Below are 25,188 nucleotides of genomic sequence, written 5' to 3'. Positions count from 1 at the left end.
AATATTTTATCCACACAGTGATGGTTTCTTTGCATGCGTAACAGCAATCATGGCAGCTCCATCAACGTCTTCTTGTTGAGCATGTGTAGGCATACCAGTTCTGACTATTTAACTCGGTTCTGGATTTGTAATAAGGTGTAAGTAGAGCACTACTCTGTCTAAAGCCTGTACCCTAACTTTCATTACTGCAAAAGTACTCGCACAGGATGAAATAGGGTACTTGGTGTACCTTGACCATGAGAGCTTTAGAGCCTCTCAGCGGCGCATCAGTCATATTTGCATCCCTGATAAGGCCTCAGCTGCGGATTCATCAGGGAAAAGTAAATTAAGCGGTCTGGGAAAGTAAACAAATCATAAGGGCCTCATGTCAGAGTGCCATTTAAGGACTTTCCACCTCACCCTTTATCTGATGCATTCTCTCCCATCCTACCAATTCACCCATGCATGATTACATTTTTAAAATGTAGTAATAAGAAAACAAAGGCGATCCTTTCATTAGTCAGTAGGATGCTTTCCATCTGAGTCATTGCACAATTTGTCTCTTTTCACACATGCATAGGACTTCTACAAACAGAGGTCAGGTACTGATAGCCTGGCATGCTCAACATCTTTATATGATCCACAGCCACACGTGTAAAGCTGGGTTAAAGTAACAGGAGGCAGAGGCTGTAAGACTTTGTCCTATAACCCGGTGTCTTGCTTCTTCTTCATAGATATCCGACCTGGAATGTCTGGTTCCCTCCCAGGAAGTTCCATCATCAGTCGATTGTTGATCAGTGCTGACCCATTCTGCTCAGAGCCGGAAAATCTGTGAGTATTTCAGAGTTTTGTACAGAGCAACATTAAAGAAGGATAGACGGCTGGTAATGGATCCAAGGCAATTACTGATCTGAGGGCTAGAGAGAGGGAGGGAGATAGAGAGAGAGGAGAACCTGAAGTAATATTTGCCCAGAAAAGAAGAAGCAACAGGCATTCATTCGGTTATGTGGCCCTCCAGATGTTTTAGACTACAACCTCCATGATCATTCTTCACTGATTATGCTGCCTAGGGCTGATGGGAGATGAAGGGCAAAACAACTGGTGAACCAAATAATGAGTAACCACAGGTTAAAAGGTTGGGAAGGGAATTGGGAGAGGGTAACTTTCTAGAACTGTTAGCTTAAGAGGTGGGTAGCCACAGGAAAGTGGGATTCATGTGTTCATATCTTTCATAGGGGTATGAAACTAAGGAGGAGATGGGAGAAACTGTGTCAATCTATGGGTAGGGAAAATCTGCCCCATGAAAGAAAAAGCAGTGGAGAATTTGTTGTAGAAAGAGTGGAGGCTAGCACTAATGGAGGAGAGAGACAAAAGTCTGATCCCATAGAGATAGAGCCCTCGCATGGAAGAAATCTTGGAGACCAGACCCGTGTGTATAGGAGGACAGAACTGTGTGGAAGTTTGCTTCAGTTGTGAAAGAAAGGATTTTGCGACTCCTCGGATTATAACAAGATCATCACTGCCCTTTGGTGGAGGTCCTTTATTAAAAATCCATTAGAGAAGTAAGAGCAGATTCCTGACCATGAAAAGGATGGTGGTTGGAAAAGGCCATCATTTGTGCCCTACAAAAGGGCGGACAGACATTGGTATGAAATGAATGTAGAGCCCATATGGAAGAGAGCATCCCAGGCCAGAACCAGTGATGGGAAATGTAATACTGAACTTGGAGAGGGGGTGGATTGGATACAGGAGTGAGAGATGGTAAGCCATATCCTGTAGGTGAGAGTGAAGGGATACAGATTGTGTCGGGAATAGATTATGGAAACGCAAGGAGATGGCTTGAATTGTAGAAGTGTGAGGTGACTGCAGGCCAAAACCTGTGAAGGAGATAAGAGATGGTGGCCATAGCAGATTTGATTTGTTTATTTATTTAGCGCACAAAACCTGGAGGTATCTAGGCGCTTCTACTTAAGAAATTAGTTGCAGTGCTTTGGGTTACAGAGAGTAAGCGCAGAAAGTGATTACAACATAAAATAATATGCAACGGTAATACATCATATGCAAAGTGCAGAAAAGAGTTAGGTGTGAGCAAATACCTGGAGCCTAACCCCATGTTGCCGGGCAGCAGCATCACACAAATTAAAGAGTCAAATTAGTCGGGCAATTGTATGGAGCCTAACCCCATGTGGCAGGGTGGCAGCATCACACAAATAGAAGAGTCAAATTAGGCAGGCAAAATCATGCTTACATCAAAGGTATGGCGTCTCGTCCTGTCGCCTTCAGGGAGCAGACAGGGGCTTTAGACAGAGGGAGCAGGCTAAAGCCTACCGGTCCCCCTTTGACCAGTAAGACAGGCCTGCTGGCCAATCAGCATCAGATGCAGGAGAAGAGGCCCAGAGAAGCAGCCTCGAAATTACAAATAAGGCGGCAGCCATCTTAGAAGTAGCCCCGTAGTAGTCAAACAAAGGAATATCAAGGAATTGAGTTGGAATTATGCCCAAAAACAGTTCCCAAGCAGGCAAATCATTGAAAGAATATTGTGAAGACAGTGCGAGGGACTCGCACCATGTCGGAGGCAAAATGCAAATGAAGTAGATCTTTGTTTCTTTTCTCTCATTTTTCCCAGAAAATGCACACAATATAAAGTTATTGGAAGGTGTTATCCCAATTACACGCTCATACCTGTGAGAAGCAAGATGATCCCGGCAGGTCCAGACCATTGTGCCTCCAGCAGCCAGGCTCCGATGAAGGGGAGCAGCAGCTGGTTGGAACGCTGCAGAGAGAATAAAATGCAGACTCAAGCACAATTTAGTACATGGGGAGGCTAAGGCTGTAAGAGAAATCTTGGAGCCCATGTGAGAGAGAGCTGTGGTTGGAGCATGTGGGAAAGAGGATGCAGTGCCTGCAATATTTGGGCAAGGAAGTTGGTGCACATATATTGAGGGGAGGGTGGAGTTCATGGGAGGGAGCGTATAGCTATAGGTTATGGTAGTGACTAGGGCATTGGGGTGGAAACAGGTGCTATCATACATTGGGGGCTGGGGGGTGGATAGGAGCTTGACTTTAGCCTGTTTGAGAGATCTGAAACTATAGTTCATGGGAGTAAGGGGACCATGACCAATTGACCAAAAAAAATAATTCAAATGAGAGACAGTAGAGATGAGGAGAGATTGAGGAATCCACACCTGACCTCATGGTAGTGAAAAAGGAGATCAGTGTCATTCGAGAAATTGGGGAATTTAGAAACTTACGGGAGACTAGATGGTTGATGAAACTCTGACTAAGGAAATGGCGGTGAAGCCTGCTTCGGAGCTCCACTAAGCTGTTGTATGTTTTCCCTTGCAGTGATTTCTATACAGAGAAATGTGTCATGAATAACTATTTTGGAATCGGACTAGATGCAAAAATCTCTTTGGACTTTAACAACAAGCGTGATGAGCACCCTGAGAAATGCAGGTATGGCAGCTTTGTTACAATAGACTGGTCAAAGACAGGACAAAGGAAAGCATGACTGTGGCTTATTTGTAAGCTGGTTAATCGTATTGATGGTGCACACCTGTGAGTAAGAGCAGGGCACTCTTTACCCCCCAAACAACCAGCCAGAAAGCAAAACCATAAATTATACCTCCCTGGGAAAAAAGTTAATCCCAATTAGATTTGCTTTAAAATTTGCTTCACAACAGTAGTTCCACTTGCATACTTTATTCCGTGTCTTGCTCCCAAACTCCTATAAAATGATCAAGCTCCACCTTTAAGTCATGCTAAAATTGTTACCAATTCCATATGCCAAACACACACCATGTTTCAGATAGACAAAGCCCCCTTTTTCAGGTGCACTTCAAAGTAATAAATAAAAAGGTTTATCCAACATCACCAGTTTTATAAGTCACATGTTATTCAAATTTAAACAGAAGGCCATGCAACACATGAATTTAAGCAGTCCTTCATGTTGTCATTCCAAACATGCCTGAGTCCATTTGCAAATGGACATTTTCATTAACATCAAAGAGGGATTCCAGTCCCATAAAAATAGAAGCAAAACAAATCCACAGTAGCATCAGTTAAAAAAGAATGACGAAACATATGCCTTAGGAAAGCATACATAGTCTTAGTTCTTATTCATCCAAAGACACTATAAACAGCCTTAATTGCAAATTCAGAAGCACTCTTTATTTCACACACAATAGGCGATATTTTTCTACATGTTGAAGAATTTGAAACCTCAGTTATGTAGCAATATCGTTATACATAGAGAAATTCTAACTGTGATCTCTGGTCGAACTTATGCTCAATTATGTGATCTTTTACACTCCTCATAGTTTTATCAACATACTCCATTACGCATGGGCATTGCAGCATGTGTAATACAAATGAGGTGACACACTTGCAGTGTTTACATGCAGCCACTTCCGCTGTTAATGTATGTGTTATTTTTGCAACTAATATTTTATTGTATTCCAAAATTGAAAATCATGAACAGGTGCCCTTTATCATTACTTGTTTTCGAATCCATCCATCCCGCACAGTAAAATATCAGGTTTCACTGACTAATTTCACGTTTCGGTACAGTCTCAGATTAAGGTGTAGAGTTGGTTCAGGCAACAAACTCTTACTCTTTACTGATTACCGGCCAATGCTTCGTGATTATCTATTAACTTTTTGATCAAAGTGGACCATATGTTTGCTGTTATGCCAGAATTCGTATTTTAGGGATTTACGGGTCACATTTTGGGCCCCTTTTTTTCACGGGAATAGGTCAGTGGTGACTGTGCTTCAATTTTAGCTTCACCAACGGTGCAAGCCATTTTACCGCATTGATAGCCCAAAGCAACCTTTTGGTAGCCGTTGCGGTAGCAGTGTTTCCTTTTTTTAAATTCCACGCGGTATACTCAAAATAGCCACTCTGACCAAGTGGGCTGTTTGTGAGCCCATCATGGCAGCCTGCTACTGGTCCTAACTTGTTTAGGCATATAGTGTTTCCTGGATTAGCCCTCTCACCTCCTGTGGGGATGGCTTTGGCTGAGTGGCAGTCCCAGTATGGTTGGTCATCAGACCCTCTGCGCCCAGCCCCTCTTTGTGATTGGCTGGCTAGCTTGTGCCCAAGGCTGTTTAACAGACATTTTAGTTGCTGCCTTGCCCCTATCTCGCTTTGTTGCTGCTGTGTTCCTGGAACTTGGAGGTGTCCGATTTGGCGACCTGCTGAAAGAGTTTTCCTGCCGATTCCTGCAATTCTTGACCTTTTTAAAGTCCTCATTTGGCAGTACTTGCTAAGTTCAGAGGCTAGGCCATATCCTGGTTTGGTTTTTGAACTTGAGGAACTTTTCTTGTGAAGATATCTTGTTTTTGTACCTACGTGACTTATATAATTTACTCCTTGTGATTACCATACTTTTTTTGTGTATTTATACTTCTTTTTGTGTTAGACAGTTATTTGTCGCATGAGTGAAGGCCACCACGGAGACACTGAGTTCCTCTACTCCGTCTGTAAACATTAAGAAAGGTACGCTTCTGACTGCACTCCTCTGCGCCAATAATAGATAAGTCTCCAAATTGAAACAGCCATTGTATCTCAAGTAGAACTTTTATTGGTTTGGTTTGTTTTTGTTTTTTAGCCCCTCTCGGATGACACGTGTTTCGGCGTATAAGCTGCGCCTTTTTCAAATCCGGGCTACTCTTGTTCAAAAGAAATAAAAGGAGAAAAGAAACACATTGCAATAAATATATAAAAATAATAATAATAAAGATCATATTTAGAAAACTTCTTGGTTGTTCAGCTCATGTTACTGAAAGTGACTTCATTTGTGCTTTAAACCACATATCATGTGTTATCAGAAACATGTTTTAACCACACATTAACACCTCGTGCATTTTTCTAGTGACTATTTACATGTATTCGTATTGCAGAGCTGAGTCGGAGCGTTACAGATTTCAGTCCTATTTATCACTTATATCTTACTATGATCATTAGGTTATTTAGACACACATCATCCTTATTAATTGTCCAAACATTTTTCCTCATGTGTATCACCTCTTACCCTTTAAATGAAGCTGCGGTTTCCCCATTGATAAGTATATTGCTGGTCTTATCCAGTAGCTACAAAATTCCTGGGTTCAATCCCACCTGTATTGAAAAGCATAAATATTTATGTTTCAGCATCTGTTTATACCGAATTGAGCCCATCACTAGCTAAATAGGCTCAAAAACACTTTGCTCTTGGTCTTAAAAACTCCTATAAGTGAGCCCGTGCTCCCCCGATCATGATGTTTACTGTAATTGCTACCATTAAAGTGATTATAATTGTAACGGGGTGCCTGCAGCGCAATGCAACTTTTAAATGCTGCTGTTAAAATGCTGTCATATTCCCATTCATAGTATGTGTGTTTTGCATCTCCACGTGCCCCCTTTCCCCGAATCTAATGTGAAAATGTAAGAACGACACGATCCAAAACGTGTCTGTAACTAGAGGTGGGCTTCCCACCCTCTTCAAGGGCTTTCCTGAAAATTCTAATGTTCCTGCTTCAAGCGTCGGGTTCCTCCTTCCCCGACGCTCGGCGATTATTATTGACACAATCCAATGCCCCTAAGTCCCTCATTGCTTTCCGTTCCCCACTCGTAAAGCGGCAGCCATATTTTGGGATACCTTTCCATGTTTTTCAGTTTAGCAGGTTAGCTTTATCCCTTTCCCATATTCTAATTATTCACAGCAACCATATTTTCAATTAACAAAAGCATTTTTGCCAAATATTTTTTCAAGCAATCATTATTTTACTAATTTATATATGAATAAACCTTTGTGTTTGTTTTCGCACACCCAAAATGTTTGCTGCTTTTATTACCTGACTTAATTTAACATGCCCCATTCGGCAAAGGGGTAAGGTTATATTAGTTTCCTATTAAATTCTCGCACACCCAGTCTTGCTGTGCTTGTATGTCCTGACTATATTTAACATTTCACTCCTGACCATTCGGCACGGTCATGCAAGGGATTATGGTTATGGTAGTTGTTTATTAAGTTAGATTTAGTTCCAAATCATAAGTATAATTTGTCAGCTCATTTAATATTTTCCTTTTCTTTATTTTATGCATTTAGTCTCATTGGTGGTCAAGTATAGGGAATTGTGGTAGTGGTAGTATTAGTACCGGACCTCTGTCTATACATTTAACTTTTATACTCCTGATTCTGACAGTTTGTGTCTTATATAGTTTTGTGTATCGTTTTTTGCAAACAAATTAACCTGTCTGTGTTAATTCTCAGTTTGGTGCTTCGCGCATAGCTCTAAGTCAAGTACAAAGAAAAACTTTCCACATTGTCAATCACATACATATACTCATTTGGAGAGGTTCTCTATTTTCATTAAAAGTGAACAATTTCATTGTCTGAATTCAGTCCTTGTTCCACAGTTTTGAAACGACAGATTAGTCTGGCTTCTTTTTGCCGCAAGCGTAATTCTTGAGCTCCTCCATGTTTGCCCATTTTTATTCTTTTACGGCCCACAAATCTGATGTCTTTTTTATTCTGTAGTTGGTGATGGTTTTGCTAATGGTGGGACAGTGGGAGGTTCTTATCTTGGCTTCCAATTGCAGAGATATGTTCTCTGATTCTCGTTCTTATTTCCCGAATAGTGCTCCCGATGTATATTAGGTTGCAAACACATATTGTCGCGTAAATCACATATTTGGATCTGCAATTGATCTGTTCATTGATCCGAGTTTTCACCCCATCTTTGTTTGCAAACATATCTGTGTCTGGTGCCGCATATTGACACATTGTGCAAAAGCCACACTTTCTGAAGCCTGATGGTGATCGTTGTAACCATGCCTGTGGTCCTGTCTCTTCTTTCTCTGGCAGCAGTGATGGACTTAGCATCATTTTTAAGGTTTTGGCTCTTCTGTATACTATCTTCGGATAGTCTTGAATATGCTTGCCCACATGTGGATCTAATTTCAAAAGATGCCAATTACGTTTGAGAACTCGCTTAATTTCCTTATTATTTGCACAGTACGTGGTAATAAATTGAATCATATTCTCTTCTTGACTACTTCATTGGTTTTTTGACACAATATTGATTGTCTTGTCATGTTTTGAGCTTTTTTCTGAGCTATTGCAATTGCTTTTTGAGGGTTCCCTCTTACTGTGAAGCGATTTGATAGTAAATTGCAGTCAGATGGTTCAGTACAATTTCGTTTTGCACGAATAAATTCCCCTTTGGGGATGTTTAGAATGACAGGTTGATGGTGGCAACTGGTTGCAAAAAGTGTAGAGTTTACCTCTGTTTCTTTCCTGTAGGTTTTAGTATACAGTTTTTTGCCAGATACATAGATCTTCAAATCTGGAAAGTTGATTTCTGAACGACTGCTTTGTCCGGTGAATTCTAAGCCGTATTGGTTCTCATTGACTTGATGTAGCAGGGTTTCTAATACTTCCGGTGTTCCGTTCCAAATAATTAATACATCTCAATGTATCTTGACCATTTTATCATCTTGTTTTTGAATTCTTGCAACTTGTAAATTAATGGATCTTCGAACATCCCCATTACTAGGTTGTCTAGGGCTGGGGTGTATTTGACACCCATTGCAACCCCACAGATTTGACAAAAATACTGGTTATCAAAAATAAAGATATTGTTCTCCAAGGTGGCCATAAGCATTTCCTTTAACATGCAAACGTAATTGAAATGAGAAGCAGACTTGTCCTTGAAGGTGTAATCTATTGTCTCCAGAGACAGTTGGTGTCCAATAGATGTGTACAGTGCCTTCACGTCACAGGTAGCCCGTAAATAAGTGTCTTTCCAATGTATTTCCTCCAATATTTTGATTACAGCAGTTGTATCTTTTAGATACGCCTTGATTTTAATTACTTCTGGTTTTATTAGATTATCGATATATTCCGCCAATGGTTCTGTCGCACATCCTATGCCACTCATGATTGGCCTGCCCTCTGGAATGGTGTCGAAGGTTTTGTGTACTTTTGGAAGGAAGTACATGGTTGGAATAATCAGTGTTTTTACACCAAGATGTCATTTTTCTTCATCAGAGATTAGTCCTTGCCGGTACCAGGCATCTATTAGACTTGTCACATTTTGTATTATCCTCAATGTTGGATTGGTTGACAGTTTTTCATAGCAGTTTAGAGTCTCTAGATGGTTATTGGCCATCTTAATATAATCTCCTCGGTTCATTACTACGATATTGCCTCCCTTGTCTTCCTCTTTTATAACCAAATCTTTGTTTAATTGAAGATTCTATATAGGTGTTATTTCCTTTTGAGTAAGGTTTTTGGAAGGACTGCTGCTTCTCGATTTAGTTTTTGTTCTCAAATGATATAAGTCACATGTCACTGTCACTGCTTTGTAAAATACATCCACCATGTTATCTGGTGATAGTGATAGTTGGGGTAAGAATTTTGATTTAGATTTGAGTTCTTTACTGGTTAGGGTTGCCGGTTGTATTTCTAACTCCTGTATTGTTTGGTGCATTGGATAATCATCTGGTTCCCGAAGAGATCTTATCAAATGGACATTGCTCAATTCTTCAATGATTATATCACTTTTGATTGTTCTCTCTGATGTTGGTTTCCTTTTGTCTACTTGTGTTGCAAAAAACTTTTTTAAAGTAAGTTTCCGAACAAATTTGAAGAGATCTATATGAATGTCAATAGGTTCAAAGAAGGACGTTGGGGCAAATGATGAGCCTTTATTCAGTAAACTGATTTCATCTTCTGTTAGCGATTGATTTGATATGTTCATCACCAAGTTATTTATTTCTGTTTTTTTGCTGCTTCTCGCAATGCTGCGTGCGTTAGGCGCTGATATGCGTCTAAGCCGTCTGAATTTTCTACATCTTCCTGTTCCTCTCCTGCCTCTGCTCCGACTGTATTCTGTGAGGTGTGTATGTGCCCTTCCCCAGCTTACTACGTGTGAGAGAAAATAAAATACCGACACAACCCCTTGTCGGGGAAGGAGGCACTGAGACCCGGCTGCAAGAGTTCAAAGGATGGTTTATTTCTCCAGCTAGGAAATAACCCAAAAAACTCCCATTCCTCATTTACATCACACTTATATTTATATCAATTAAAGTAACTCTAACAAAAAATCCTAAATGGACCCGATTGGCCAGGCGATATGGTGCTGTAGGTGTGGGTGGCATCTCTTCCTCCTGGTTGGCTGAGTGGCTGACGAGATAACGGACGTCAAACATCTTGTGCTCCACGCAGGTCAGGGTCCGGTCACTGTGGTCACTACTTAAGCTAATATGTTACACATTAAATAACAAATTATCTAAAACATTTTATGCTACTTTTCACATTTCTACATAAGTCACACACAATGATTATTGTCAGTACAATTGAGTCATTCGTGAATTGTAATTAAGGGCCTTGACCTTATTGTGCATGTAAAAGAATCAAGCTATGTTTCACATCTCTCCTAAGTTTCAGACCTATTAGTAAAAACATATATTGTAGTCATTATTGCTTAAGGTTAGTAGTGAGTGTGTTGGGTGGGTTTTGTAGCACAGGCGGGGGTTTGGTACTTGAAAGAAATACCTTACTGGGAGCGCAGGGTCAGGATGGCAATAAATTGTTCTAATGGGGGTGGGTGGCTTGCATGTTTATGAGGACGAATCGAGCAGAAAGTGCTTAGCTCATTCTGGTTCACATGCTGGTTCTCAGGCGAGCAGTGATCTCAGAGGAAGAAAACTGTATCATATTGGTTGTTGCAACTTTCTCCGGCTTCTGCGTGAGAATGGAAGTGCAGAGCTTTCCTTCGCAGGGGGAGTGCAAGGGTGGGGGCCAGCGCCTGCCTGCGCGCCTTGTGTGTGTCTCTGTCCTTGGCTGCTGTGGTGGAAGGGGAGCTGAGCATTGCTGTACTATCGCAGTGAGGCCTGTTTACTCAAGATGGAGTCGAAAAGGGGCACAAAAGATGGATGCCCTGTGTCCTGCTCAGTAATCCCATCTATGTAGCGGTCAACCGTGGTTAACTTTACATAAGGGTGAGGGGCAATCCCACTACCGGAGGCACATGGTCCAAGCCTTGTACTGAGGAGCGTACGATGTGAGGCGGCCTGGGGACCCTTCACTCCCATACAGGTGTCTGGTTTTTTGTTCATCTGAAAACGGACTTGTTTAGTCGGGATATTTCTGTTTCCTCTTTTGAAATGTCTGATTTGATTCATAAAGCCCTTTCCCTAAGGCTTGCTAGTCTCCTGTGCTGTATCTGCATTCCCTTCAGGTTCTTCTTTTGCCTCAGAGCTTGCTGACGAAGTATTGGGAGAACTTTCTCAGATGCTTGCTTGGTAAGTTTGTTATATTTTTCCTGGAAAGTGTAAACTCCATCATCTTGATAGTCTCTATCGTCATGGTAGAACTTCCTTAGTTTCCTTAGCTTTATATCATCTTGATATTCTTTAAGAATCTCATACATCTTCAAAAAATTATTTTCCTTAGTAACATCTAGAGCCTTGGCTTCCTTGATTTCCTTTTTGATATTCTCTATTTGTTCTGTCGTCCTTTTGTGTTCCTTCTGCGCATGTTCAGTTAGCATTTCTAACATTTGCCTTGAAGACTGGTTAAGATTTGATTCCCAGTTGTCTGCTAGGTCTTTGTCATTGTCTTTGTTAAAATCCGGAAAGATTAAGATACGTAGATCAATTCATTTACAAGTTGCAAGAATTCCAAAAACAAGATGATAAAATGGTCAATATACATTGATGATGTATTAATTATTTGGAACGGAACACAGGAAGAATTAGAAACCCTGCTACATCAAGTCAATGAGAACCAATATGGCTTAGAATTCACCGGACAAAGCAGTCCTTCAGAAATAAACTTTCTAGATTTGAACATCTATGTATCTGGCAAAAAACTGTATACTAAAACCTATAGGAAAGAAACAAAGGTAAACTCTACACTTTTTGCAACCAGTTGCCACCATCAACCTGTTATTCTAAACATCCCCAAAGGGGAATTTATTCGTGCAAAACGAAATTGTACTGAACCATCTGACTTTGAGAAAGAATGCAATTTACTATCAAATCGCTTCACAGTAAGAGGGTACCCTCAAAAAGCAATTGCAATAGCTCGGAAAAAAGCTCAAAACATGACAAGACAATCAACATTGTGTCAAAAAACCAATCAAGCACAAGAAGAGAATATGATTCAATTTATTACCATATACTGTGCAAATAATAAGGAAATTAAGCGAGTTCTCAAACGTAATTGGCATCTTTTGAAATTAGATCCACATGTGGGCAAGCATTTTCAATACTATCCGACGATAGTATACAGAAGAGCCAAAACCTTAAAAATGATGCTAAGTCCATCACTGCTGCCAGAGAAAGAAGAGACAGAACCACAGACATGGTTACAACGATCACCGTCAGGCTTCAGAAAGTGTGGCTTTTGCACAATGTGTCAAAATGCGGCACCATACAGAGATATGTTTGCAAACAAAGATGGGGTGAAAACTCGGATCAATGAACAGATCAATTGCATATCCAAATATGTGATTTACACGATAATATGTGTTTGCAGTGTAATATACATCGGAGCACTATTCGGGAGTTAAGAACGAGAATCAGAGAACCATATCTCTGCAATTGGAAGCCAAGATAAGAACCTCCCACTGCCCCACCATTGGCAAAACCATCACCAACTACAGAATAAAAAAGACATCAGATTGTGGGCCTTAAAAGAATAAAAATGGGCAAACTTGGAGGAGATCAAGAATTACGCTTGCGGCAAGAAGAAGCCAGACTAATCTGTTTCAAAACTGTGGAACAAGGACAGAATTCAGACAATGAAATGGTTCACTTTTTATAAAAATAGAGAACCTCTCCGAATGAGTATATGCATTATGATTGACAATGTGGAAAGTTTTTCTTTGTTTCTTTGTACTTGACTTAGAGCTACGTGCGAAGCACTAAACTGAGAATTAACACAGATAGGTTAATTTGTTTGCAAAAAACAATACACAAAACTATATAAGGAACAAACAGTCAGAATCAGGAGTATAAAAGTTAAATGTATAGACGGAGGTCCGGTACTAATACGACCACTACCATAATTCTGTATACTTGACCACTAATGAGACTAAATGCATAAAATAAAGAAAAGTAAAATATTAAATGAGGTGAAAAATTATAATTATGCTTTGGAACTAAAACTAACTTAATAAACAACTACCATAACCATAATCCCTTGCATGACCGTGCCGAATGGTCAGGAGTGAAATGTTAAATATAGTCAGGACATACAAGCACAGCAAGACTGGGTGTGCGAGAAATTAATAAGAAACTAATATAACCTTACCCCTTTGCATTTTACTTACGTTCGTGCCGAATGGGGCACGTTAAATTAAGTCGGGAAATAAAAGCAGCAAAACTTTTGGGTGTGCGTAAACAAACACAAAGGTTTATTCATATATAAATTAGTAAAATAATGATTTCTTGAAAAAATATTTGGCAAAAATACTTTTGTTGATTGAAAATATGGTTGCTATGAATAATTAGAATATGGGAAAGGGATAAAGCTAACCTGCTAAACTGAAAAACATGGAAAGGTATCCCAAAATATGGCCGCCGCTTTACGAGTGGGGAACAGAAAGCAATGATGGACTTAGGGGCATTGCAATGTGTTAATAATAATCACCGAGCGTCGGGGCAGGAGGAACCCGACGCTTGAAGCAGGAACATTAGAATTTTCAGGTAAGCCCGTGAAGAGGGTGGAAAGCCCACCTCTAGTTACAGACACGTTTTGGATTGTGTCGTTCTTACAATTTCACATTATATTCGGGGAAAGGGGGCACGCGGAGATGCAAAACACACGTACTATGAATGGGAATATGATGGCAAGTTGCATTGCGCTGCAGGCACCCCGTTACAATTATAATCACTTTAATGGTAGCGATTACAGTAAATATCATGATCGGGGGAGCACGGGCTCACTTATAGGAGTTTTTAAGACCAAGAGCACAGTGTTTTTTTAGCCTATTTAGCTAGTGATAGGCTCAATTCGGTATAAACAGATGCTGATCCATAAATATTTATGCTTTTCAATATAGGTGGGATTGAACCCAGGAATTATTTAGCTACTGGATAAAACCAGCAATATACTTATCAATGGGGAAACCGCAGCTTCATTTAAAGGGTAAGAGGTGATACACATGAGGAAACATGTTTGGACAATTAATAAGGATGATGTGTGTCTAAATAACCCAATGATCATAGTAAGATATAAGTGACAAATAGGACTGAAATCTGTAACTCTCCGACTCAGCTCTGCAATACGAATACATGTAAATAGTCACTAGAAAAATACACGAGGTGTTAATGTGTGGTTAAAACATGTTTCTGATAACACGTGGTATGTGGTTTAAAGCACAAATGAAGTCACTTTCAGTAACCTGAGCTGAACAACCGAGAAGGTTTCTATATATGATATATTATTATTTTTATATATTTTTTGCAATGTGTTTCTTTTCTTTTTTTATTTCTTTTGAACAAGAGTAGCCCGGATTTGTATAAAGGTGCAGCTTATACGCCGAAACACGTGTCATCCGAGAGGGGCTAAAAAACAAAAACAAACCAATAAAATTTCTACTTGAGATACAACGGCTGTTTCAATTTGCTGACTTATCTATTATTGGCGCAGAGGAGTGCAGGCACAAGCGTACCTTTCTTCATATTCTGGTTTGGGTTTGTAGCTGTTAGGAGTCCACCCCAGATCTCTTGGAGGCTCAAAATGACTCCCCCCATCTGCAGGGTCAAGTTCTCTACTTTGGGACCATTTATGTGCCATTTTACCACTGTATTCTGCCGGGAAGCTCTGCTTGGCTGTGGGCTGCTGCAAGAGTCGAGAGAAGTGCTGAGAGTTCCATCAATCTACTAGATCATCAGTTTGGGACTTCTGAGGGTTGTCTCCATCCTGGAACCGTTTTCTTTTGTACTGCTGTCTTTTGTTGTTCACCCTGCTGCTGGGAGTCATTTGTTTTGGTTCCCTCTTCTCCTTGCAGTCCCCCTCTCAATTCTTTACTCCTGGCTTGAGGGTAGAGAGCCTAAGAAATGCCTTTGTTTCTTTCCTGGGGTGATGGGACCTTCATTGCCCCAGGATTCAAGACTCAGAGAAGCAAATCCTGCAAAGCGCACCTATGGAGAAGAGCTGTTCACTTGGCAGTTTGCTTGGAGCAGTTTTCGCCTGATATGAGTAGCTACCTTAGGGTCCTAAGAAGGATGATTATTCACAATACACACCCCAGGGTGTGGCAGCGATTCCTAGGAGGTGAGTCCTAAAGCCATTTCCCGGTAGAGCATTGGGGTCCTTCTGTTCTGCAACTTCTGACCTCTGGAACTCTTTCTTCGGTGCCTCTTTGGCCTTACCTCAGGCTGATTATCGCAACATCTGCACCCGTGTGGTAGATCTGTACTTAATTTCTTCACTATAGATGGACCTTTTACTTTTCCCATTATATCCTATGGAACTGTGAACTGATACTGGAACACTCCTTAAAGTGACTCATATATACTTACCTTCCACTGGACATTTTTACTGGATATCCCAGGGTTCACTGAGCTCTGGGACAAGGTTCACCATTTCGGTACATACCTATGATTTTATGCTAATTCTTAAAGTCATGCATTTCATTGCTGCACCAGTGAATATACTGGAAACACTGTGACTGCATTAGTAACCATGTGTATATTGCCATATGAAATGTAACCAGAAAGTATTGTTGCTGAAATGTTCATTGAGTCTTGGAAGCTTTGGCTAAAATGTAGTCCGGTTCCATCCTCTCTGTGGTGTTCATTTATTATACGAGGTGACTGGGCATTAATACTATTACAAGGCCCAAGGAGGCCTACATTAATGGTAATTGTGTTTTAGGCCTAGGCTTTATAAATCAATTTTTTCCCAGAAAGATTGTGTTTCCCTTCTTATAATCCCATACCTGCCATATGTGCTAAGTGCTGACCACTAGGTCTAGGGTCTTTCAAATGTACTATGGTTGGGATGTGTCTTTAGGACACTGCACCTAGTTGTACAAAGTAGCGGGTGCCTACCTGCTTGCTAGGGTTTATGGTTTCCTGGTTCTCACCCCCCCCTCCTTGTTATTTTATGTTGGGTGCTCAGAGGACCCACAAATAGACATTGGGGTTTGGTAGAGTCATTGAATAGGCATTGAATGTTAAAAAAATATTCTTGGTTTGTTTAATACAGTGCATTTTCCTCTAAAGAACTTCCTTGACCTGATCATTTTATAGGTGTGCTTTTTTTCATGTATATATTTTTCAGCATATGAGTGATGCTTTTTCTGGATTTATGTGTGTGGCCTTATTGTACATCTATGTCGACCTACTACCCCAACCTGAGAGTTAAACCTTGTCGCTCTAACCACGCTACCCACGTTTGAGAGTTTTGGCTTCCTTTTCTTGTCAGGTGTTTTAGCCTCCCCCAAGGTTAGTTGTTGTAGCATCCTTAAAAGAGAATGGTACAATAACTGCCTTAACAGTTGTACAAATAACTTTGTTGGTGATTCATCATTTTCTACCATCATCTAGAAGATTACTCGGTGTGCTTACTCATGTAGAATCTAAGTTTAGTAATTCCGCTGGTTAACCACAGCTGGCAAATTATGATGCCATCTTGTTGATAGCTTGTGTTTAGTCATCCTTGTTTGAAATAAAGTGTTTTAATTCACAAAAGTTTCGATTATATGAAAGCTCTTTTCGGTGAACAGTCTTGGTATGAATCCTATCTCAAGCATGCTGTTACAGTCCATATATTTAGTGTATGTGGAGAACGAGAACATACCTGCATGAAGTAGAGTTCCCTCCTATATGTTGATTGCTCACATAGGGCCTCATTACGGGTCGGGCGGTCCGGAATTAACAGTGGCAGTAAACCCGCCGCCACTGTTAATTCCGGACCGCCCGATCCCGAGTCCTGCAGGCGGGAGGTGATCTTCCCTCCAGGTCTGACCTGGCGGGTTGAACACCTCCCGCCTGCAGGCGGACGTGGAAACACCAGCACCATCACGAGATGGTGCCGGTGTTTCCACTTCCCCATTCTCATTGAGTCCTATGGGATTAATATTCAATTGAGCGACTTCTGTTCAGGGAGTTTTACACAAGTTACTGTCTTTGACAGAACTTAGAAAAGCCATCCTTGGATGTACAGGGTTCTAACTCCTGGGTTTGGCCTGAACCACACAAAGGTTTGATAGAATGGCTGAGCAGCCAGGCTTAGTCTAGGAGGGTAGGAGGGCCGTAGGAAGGTACAATGAACTCTGAACATACGCTAATTCAATGAAACACAAACACACTTGTTCTATAAAAAGAATCACATATATATATATATATATATATATATATATATATATATATATATATATATATATAGTAAATAAGTACTAAAGCACAGTAACACATGTAGAACACAATTGCAAGTTTCTTAAGTAATAGACCATAGGTTTAGTAAATTTTAGAATAACTTAATAACTTATAGAGCAACAGATCTCTTGGTAAAACCATCTGAAACATAATTTCCCAACTTATGATAACATTTTATAACTTTGTTCCAATGTCTCTTAAAGAGTCCAACTCTAGCTTATGAGAGTCTCACAATGTTCAGAGGGGCACTAGGCAACCAGAGGTTAGAAGTTGAGCACAGTAGGCAGGATACAGTGTTCAAGGTTAAAAAGTGGTGGAGTCCAGCAGGATCCCTTCTGGATTTGCAGGTAGGTAAAGTTAGGTTTTTCAAGTCAAAGAAGCCTAGGGGTTTTCTTGTGGAGTTGCCTAAAGTACCAGTGTCTTAAGGCAAGAAAGAGTACAATGGGTTGTCTACCCTAATGTATCTCTATAGGAGCCTTGCAGGGGTGTGTAGCCCCCAGGAAAACAGGATCAGCAACCTAACTAACTAACTAAATTCTTTTTTGTATAGCGCAACTCTCACCCAAAGGTCTCAGGATGATCACATAGACAAATCAACAAAAAGCAGAACATAAAGCATTTAATGGGTTCAGATATCATTCTTAATCAGATGACAGACAGTCATATATTGGGGCAATAATTTTTCCAGAGACTCATGGATGTTATTAGTCTTCAAACAGGAACGTCTTCAGCCGTTTCCTGAACTGTTGCAACGTGGTACTCTGTCTCAGGTGAATTGGGATCACATTCCAATTTCTTGGGCCCCAGGCTGCAAATCTTGCTCCACCTAGTCTTTTTGTGATCGTGCGTGGTTGGGTTAACAGCATCTGGTTATTTGAGTGTAAGCTACGTTCAGATGTTAACATTTTTTTTTAAAACATGTTTTTATTGATTTCCGCATGTATAAACAATCCACACAAAGAATCCCTCAACGCTCCCTCTCGCCCCCCCCCCACCCCCTGGAAGATATTGTCCCCGTTCAGTTTTGTCTCGGGAAAGTCTATGAGCTATATATGTCTGTTAGTTTGATATTACACGGGCACCATTGTTCCATATAGTCCGACTGCAAATATTCAAGAACCGCCCCCACCCCCGTTCCTTCGTGAAGGATTCCTTCTGGTTCTGAAGGTGGTGCGTGATCTTTTCCATGGTCTTTTGCGACCACACTTTCTGCAGCCATGTGAAAACCAAAGGTGGGTCTTTTTTTTTCCAATTTTGTGCAATTGTTGCCCGTGCCGCACTGACCAAACCCATACAACTCCTCCAATGTGCTTTGTGAAGTTTCTTGGCCTGTTGATCCTTGAATCCACACAGCCACACCCTCTCCCCCATTTGGTCCACCTCTGGGAACATCTTTTTCATTTCCGTTCGCACTTCCATCCAGAAACCCTTGACCCCCTGACAGTCACACCAGATGTGCCTCTACGTGCCAGATTCCGGGCACCCCCTCCAGCAACGATCCGACGTTTCCGGGTACATAGTGTTGAGCCTCTCTGGTGTGTAGTTCCATTGAGTAATTATTTTAAGCCACATTTATCTGGTTTGCACTGCCCGGGTGAGTATTGGGATGCGAGCCCACAATTCCGTCCATTGCTGTTTTGAATTCTCTTCTCCTAGCGTACCTTCCCATCTCTTCATGAATGCCCATTTGATACCTTCTTCTTGTGTATTGATAAAGTGATAGAGTGTTGAAACCAGTTTCTTATCACCTGAGTTGGTTATTAGGCAAGCCAGTGTCTAATTTGCTCATATTTATACCTGTCCGCCTCTGCTAGGTTCCACATCTTTTTACATTCAGTGAATGTTCTTATTTCATTGTCTTGGAACATTTCCCAGATTTTCCTGCACCCTGCGGCTTCCCATTTTTCAAAGGCCCTAAGTCTTGTCCCGGTGGGAATTGAGGCTTCCGACATATAGGCGTGAAAGGGGCCAATGGCGTGGTCATGGTAACCCTCCTGGTTTCTTCGTCCCAGGCGTCTAAAGTGGTTTTCATGACCTCACTGATGTAGAGATTCGGGAGTCTGTGTTGTTTGTACTTCCACGGTCGGTCCTCCAAGGGAGTTTTGGCGACCGCCCTGTCTTGGGTCACCCATATTGCTCGTTGGTCATCCCCCAGCCATTCCTTCAGGACCCAAAGTTGCGCTGTTTGATAGTATTTCCTGAAGTGTGGCAGTGACATTCCCCCTGCACTGGTAGGTGCCGTGAGGATGGCTCTGGCGATCCTTGGGGGTTTCCTGTTCCACACATAGGTCGAAATAGCCTTTGACAGTGCTTTAAAGAAGGAATTTGGGACTGTTATTGGGAGGGCATGGAAATAGTACAGCACCCGGGGGAGTATGTTCATTTTCACTGATTGAATTCTGCCCCACCAAGAGACCTGTAGCGGGCACCATCGATCTAAGTCCTTCTTCACTCGAGCCAGGAGCTGGGGGTAATTACCATTATATATCCTGTCCACCTTGTGTGTGAGTGTTACCCCGAGGTACTTGATACCCTCCTCAGCTATTCTAAGCCCTAGCGAGCCCGCCTCTTTTTCCAGTGTCCCCTTTTCCCCTGCTAAGAGCAAAATCTCTGATTTTTTCCTGTTTATTTTTAGGCCAGAGATCTCCCCAAATGCCTCCAATTCTTTTAATGTTTGTGGTAGGGATTTCCCAGGGTCTTCCAGGGCCAGCAGCATATCATCTGCGTAAGATATGACTTTGTGTTGTCTGCCTGCCATCTCGATCCCCCTTACCCCTGTGGATTCCCTGATTTTAATTAGGAGTGGTTCCAGGAAGATGGCGTATAGGAGGGGGGAAAGGGGGCATCCTTATTTGGTTCCCCTTGAAATCTCCACTTTATCCGTGACCTCCCCATTTATCGCTATTCTTATGGATGGGGAATTGTAGTTGGCTTTGACCATGTTTATGTATTGGTCTCCAAATCCCATGTGTTTCAGTGTTTTGAAAAGAATGGACCACTCAACCCAGTCAAAGGCCTTTTCGGCGTCTGGTGAGAGCAATATTGCTGGTGTGTGGGTAATACCTATTTTTTCTACCAGGTAAATTATTCTTCATAAATTGTCATGTGTTTGCCTGCCAGGGATAAAGCCGGATTGATCTGTATTTATTAGGGTAGGGAGAAGCGGTGACAGCCTGGTGGCCAGGACCTTGGTATAGATATTAGCGTCCAAATTTATCAGGGCAATAGGGCGATATGAACCAGGGAGGGAGGGATCTTTACCTGATTTATGAAACACCAGCACCTTTGCCTCGTTCATGGAAGGAGTTACATTTCCGCTGTCCTTAAATGTGTTCAATAATCTAGTCAGAACTGGAATGAGAGTTTCCACATATTTTTTGTAGAAGGGAGCCGTAAAGCCATCCGAGCCTGGTGCTTTGGAATTTGGGAGTCCTGCAATTGCCCTCTGCACTTCTTCTTCTGTAATCCGTGATTCCAACTCCACTTTGTCTTCCTCAGATATTTTTGAAATGGGGAGAGATTGTAGGAACCTATCTTGGTTCTCGTCATCTGGGTGCTCCGTCGCATATAGCTCTTGATAGAAAGCCTTAAAGGCCTCCCCTATTTCTTTGGTGCGTTTTTGAGACTCTCCATGTGCATTTTTGATGTTCAGAATATTCATTGATTTTTGTTTTTCGCGGAGTTGTCTTGCAAGGTATCTGTCCGCCTTATTGGCCTTGATATAGTATCTTTGCTTGAGAACGAGGAGGGATTTCTCTGCCTTTTTGTTGCGAAGCATATCAAGCTGTCCTTGCACATGTTTCAACGCCTTCTTGAGACTTCTAGTGGGATGAGCTACCAACTCCCCTTGAATGTCTGTTATTTTCTTTTCCAGTGCTCTTTCCCAGTCGTGCCTCTGCTTGTCCTTGGTGGCCTTCAGCGCTATCATATGTCCCGGATCACTGCCTTGAAAGCTTCCCATACTGTTCCCAGAGGAACCTCCCCTGTATCGTTTTGTTTGAAAAATTCTTTGATTTTTGTCCCTTATTGCTTCTCCCATCACCTGGTCCGAAAGAAGATCTAGTGGCAACCTCCACTTCCAGAGGCCTCCCCCTTCCTGGGATCTGAACGTCCAACCAAAGCGGGGCATGATCCGATAAAGCTATAGGGCCTGTTTCTATTCCTTGAATTTTACCCAACAGTCCGACCGACACCCAGAAGTTATCTATTCTCAACATTGTGTTGTGCACATGCGAGTAATACGTGAAGCCACTTGCTTGACCCTTCAATTCCCTCCAGGCATCGCACAACACCAACTGCTCCATCTTTTGCTTGAGATGTTTGGACGGAGCCCCCTGTCCTTGAGTTCCTCCCTCTCTCCTGTCCAGCCATGGTTGCCAGGCCATATTCAGATCTCCTCCCATTACTACCTCTACTTTCGCAAACACCTCTAATTTCCCCACCGTGTCCCGGAGGAAGCCGTCCTGCCCAGAGTTCGGTGCGTATATAGTCGCCAGGGTAAGCCGGAGACCACCTAATGAAACGTTTGCAAATGCAAACCTCCCATCCCTATCCGCCTGCATGTCTATGAGGGTTGCATCCAATCCCCCTTTTACCGCAATCATCACTCCTGCTCTTTTTTCCCCCAGCATTCGCTTGCGCCCAGGCCGTGTACCCTCTGAGGCATACCTTTCTTTTATCCAGGGCTCTTATATGACTTTCCTGGATGAGCAGAATGTCCGCCTTCTCCCTCCTAAGCAGAGCCTCCACTTTTTTCCTCTTCGCTGGAGAATTCAGACCCCTCACATTAAATGAAAAGATTCTGTGCTTCCCATCTCGTCTAGTCTATTGTGGCTGCCAGCGATCCCGAGTTTTGTGATCCCATCTCTCTTCCGGAGTCCCCCCCCAATATCCCACCCAAACTCCCCAACTACCCCCCAACTGTTAACACTAACCCAACTTTGGTCCCGAGGAGGGCCCAGGTACCTAAGGATGCTAGGGCGTTGCGCCTATCGCTCCCTGCCCTCAAATGCTTCGGGGTGAACTTTGCGGGGAGTCCTACACCACCCCGCCTCATCCTCAGACCTAGATACTTGTCTGTTCCTGGTCCCCTGCTGGGCCGCTGTGTATCTGGCTCTCCAAGCTTCCCTCAATGATTTCCTCTCCAGCCTTCTATATTCTTCCCATCCTCTCAGCCTCTTATGCAGTTCCCCCTCAATCTTGACGCCCCTGGAAACTGCCTCCTCTACTTGCAGATCCATTATATGGAGTCCTTCCTCACAGGTGGTCACTCTTCTCTGTTTGCCTTCCCACTCGAACAGCAGACCAAATGGAAACGTCCATTTGTACCTTCTCTTTCGCCACCAACTCCCTTACCAATGGGGCCATCTCTCTCCTTTTTAACAGTGTCACTGATGCCAGGTCCTGGTATAACTATATTTCCACCCCATTCATCCTTATGTGGTCTACTTGCCTCGCTCTCCTTAAGATTTGCTCCATTTGTGGATATGATGAGAGGGCCACTAGTACATCTCTTGGTCTTTCCCCTGGAGCGCCAGTTCTTTTCGGGCTCACTCTGTGTACTCTGTCGATCCCGATGCTTTCCGCTTCTTGCGCCTCAATAATGTCTCGAAATACTTCTTGAACCGCGCTCATGAGGTCCTTGCCTAACACTGACTCGGGCATACACTTGATGCAGATATTTGATCTGCGGGAGCAGTTTTCCAAGTCTTCACAATGGATTTCTAAGTTATGGGTTAACCGTACCATGTGCTCCTGCGTTTCACTGTTCTGTCTTGCTTCATCTTCTGCGTTTTGCACTATTCTCTCTATGGTATCTGTCCTTTCTTCCAACTTGGCCACGTCTAGTTTCAATTCTTGAACTGCCTGCTTCATTTTGTTTCTCATTGAAGTGAATTGGTCCTGCACAGTAGACATGAACTTGTCCTGCAGCTCCACAAACCAGGCATGCATGTCATCCTTTGTCGGGGGAAGGCTGCACGGGTTGGGGGGATGCTGTTCGCTGTGGGGTCTTCTATGGGCCTGCACTTGGTAATTGCCAAGGCATCTGCTGACCACATATGTAGCAAATGTGAGTCTTGTCTGGCCGGTTGTGAAGTTGATTGGCTTGCACCCCCTTTCCCCTTCGCCCTTGACATTGTCCCCTTGTTATGGCGGTCCTGTAATGTTTCAAGAGGGCCTATGGGGGGGCAGCTGTGGTGTCTCCACGGAGTGTGCCTTTGTGGTCCACCTCCCACTGGTGAGTATGGAAGGAGCTACTGGGCAGCAGGCTTTGTGGTTCACTGTTACTGTGGGGAGGGTGTAACTTCTCTCCTGCTCCCTCCTGGCCTGCGCTTCCCGTCAGTTGACAAGATGGAGTCTGGTTCCTCCTCCCATAACTGCAGTGCCCCCCTCAGCGTTTAGCTTTATTGATGGAGATTAGAGGGGGGGCCGCACCCATGTCCAGGGAGTGGTGCTTATATGAGTAAGCACCCCTCTGACCCCTTGTGATGTGGGTAGAGGGGGGTGCCAAGGAAGGATGTGCTCACCTTGGGTTGTCTCTCTGCTGTGGCTGGTGCCACCGCGTATTGATACGGAGATCGCTGTCTCCTCTTCCCGCTATGCTCCTCTGCGCTCTGGGTCCCGACTAGCAGCGCTGGAGCACGAGCACGGTCCCGTTGGCACTGCTGGTTGATGATTACCAGCCATTTTGCAAGTGCAGCTCTCCCCAGTGTAGGAGTCCGCGCCTGGGGGGGTCCCCTCCGCCCCCGGCCCTCCTCCGCTCGTCTCGATGCCACCCACTCTGCCACTCTTCAAGGGGGAGAAGGACGCCCGCGCCTGCAGCCTCAGCGGTGCGTTATTTCCTGCGATGCCCGTGCGGCCCCCCTGCCCCCAGGGCGGTGTTCGGTGGGCATCGAAGAATACTCCAAGAGTTTTTACATATTCAGATACAGCAATGTTATTGCTATCTATCATGAAAGATTTGTAAGAGTCATCTAAGTTTTTTAGCCTATGGGGTGTACTAATGATCAGTAGCTCTGTTTTCTTATCATTAAAAGCCAAGGAATTTAGGGCCATCCACTTTTGGAATGCATCATAGATTCTATTAACAGTTTGAAGGTCATCTTCATAGACCCCAGATAGTTTAATAACTATCTGGGTGTCATCAGCGTAGTTAGCAAATAGTATGTCCATGGATTTTAGCATGTCACATAAACATTTGATATAAATATTATACAGTAGAGGAGACAGACATGACCCCTGGGGGACGCCGCACTCAACAGGAACTTTCTTGGATTTCAAAGAGCTCTTCTTGGCTGCACAGGCACTTCTAGGACCAAGAAACGACTTCAACCATAATGTTGCTTCAGGAGAACAATGGCCTATATTCAAAAGTCTATCTGCAAGGAGACTGTGATCAACTAAATCAAATGCAGAAGAAAGATCTAAAAGAAGCAGAAGGGCAGGACCAAAGCTCCAGGTAAGTTTTACAGGGAACATGACTGTGATGCTAGAAATGCATTGGAGGGACAGGGCCTCCCTGTCCTTGTCCTGTATTCCTTTTTCATTTCTGTTCTGTATTGTTTTCTGCCCAGGTGTCCATGTGGGACTCCTGGCAGTGCAGCTCTTTCTATTTTTGGTTTGGTGTAAAGACCCATGGGATACCCTTATGGCACCAATGGGTGGGGGTACAACCCTGTGCCCCTAGTGTATGTTTTTGGGCACCTGTATGTGGCCCACAGAACAGGGTATGGGCTGGTGGCAGCTCCATGCTGAATTTGACAGGTGCTCTGAGTATCCTCCAATTTGGGGATACCCAGGCCCTGCCATTGGAATCAGTTGATTCC

General features: G+C 42.8%; 1 protein-coding gene across 2 annotated transcripts in view; it reads left to right on the top strand.

Moving 5' to 3' along the window:
- DGKD (diacylglycerol kinase delta) overlaps positions 1–25,188 on the top strand; it is a 1,999,080-nt gene that overhangs the window by 1,261,000 nt on the left and 712,892 nt on the right. For both annotated transcript variants that reach the window (XM_069617880.1, XM_069617879.1), the window contains exons 18-19: positions 714–810; positions 3,325–3,435. In XM_069617880.1, coding sequence (XP_069473981.1) covers positions 714–810; positions 3,325–3,435 — 208 coding nt within the window. The remainder of the gene's footprint in view (positions 1–713; positions 811–3,324; positions 3,436–25,188) is intronic.

The sequence above is a fragment of the Ambystoma mexicanum genome, chromosome 10 (genome assembly GCF_040938575.1).
Source record: "Ambystoma mexicanum isolate Mex_15411 chromosome 10, UKY_AmexF1_1, whole genome shotgun sequence".
Taxonomy (NCBI): Eukaryota; Metazoa; Chordata; class Amphibia; order Caudata; family Ambystomatidae; genus Ambystoma; species Ambystoma mexicanum.
Note: the sequence above shows the minus strand (reverse complement) of the source record. Positions and strands in the feature narration are given on the sequence as shown.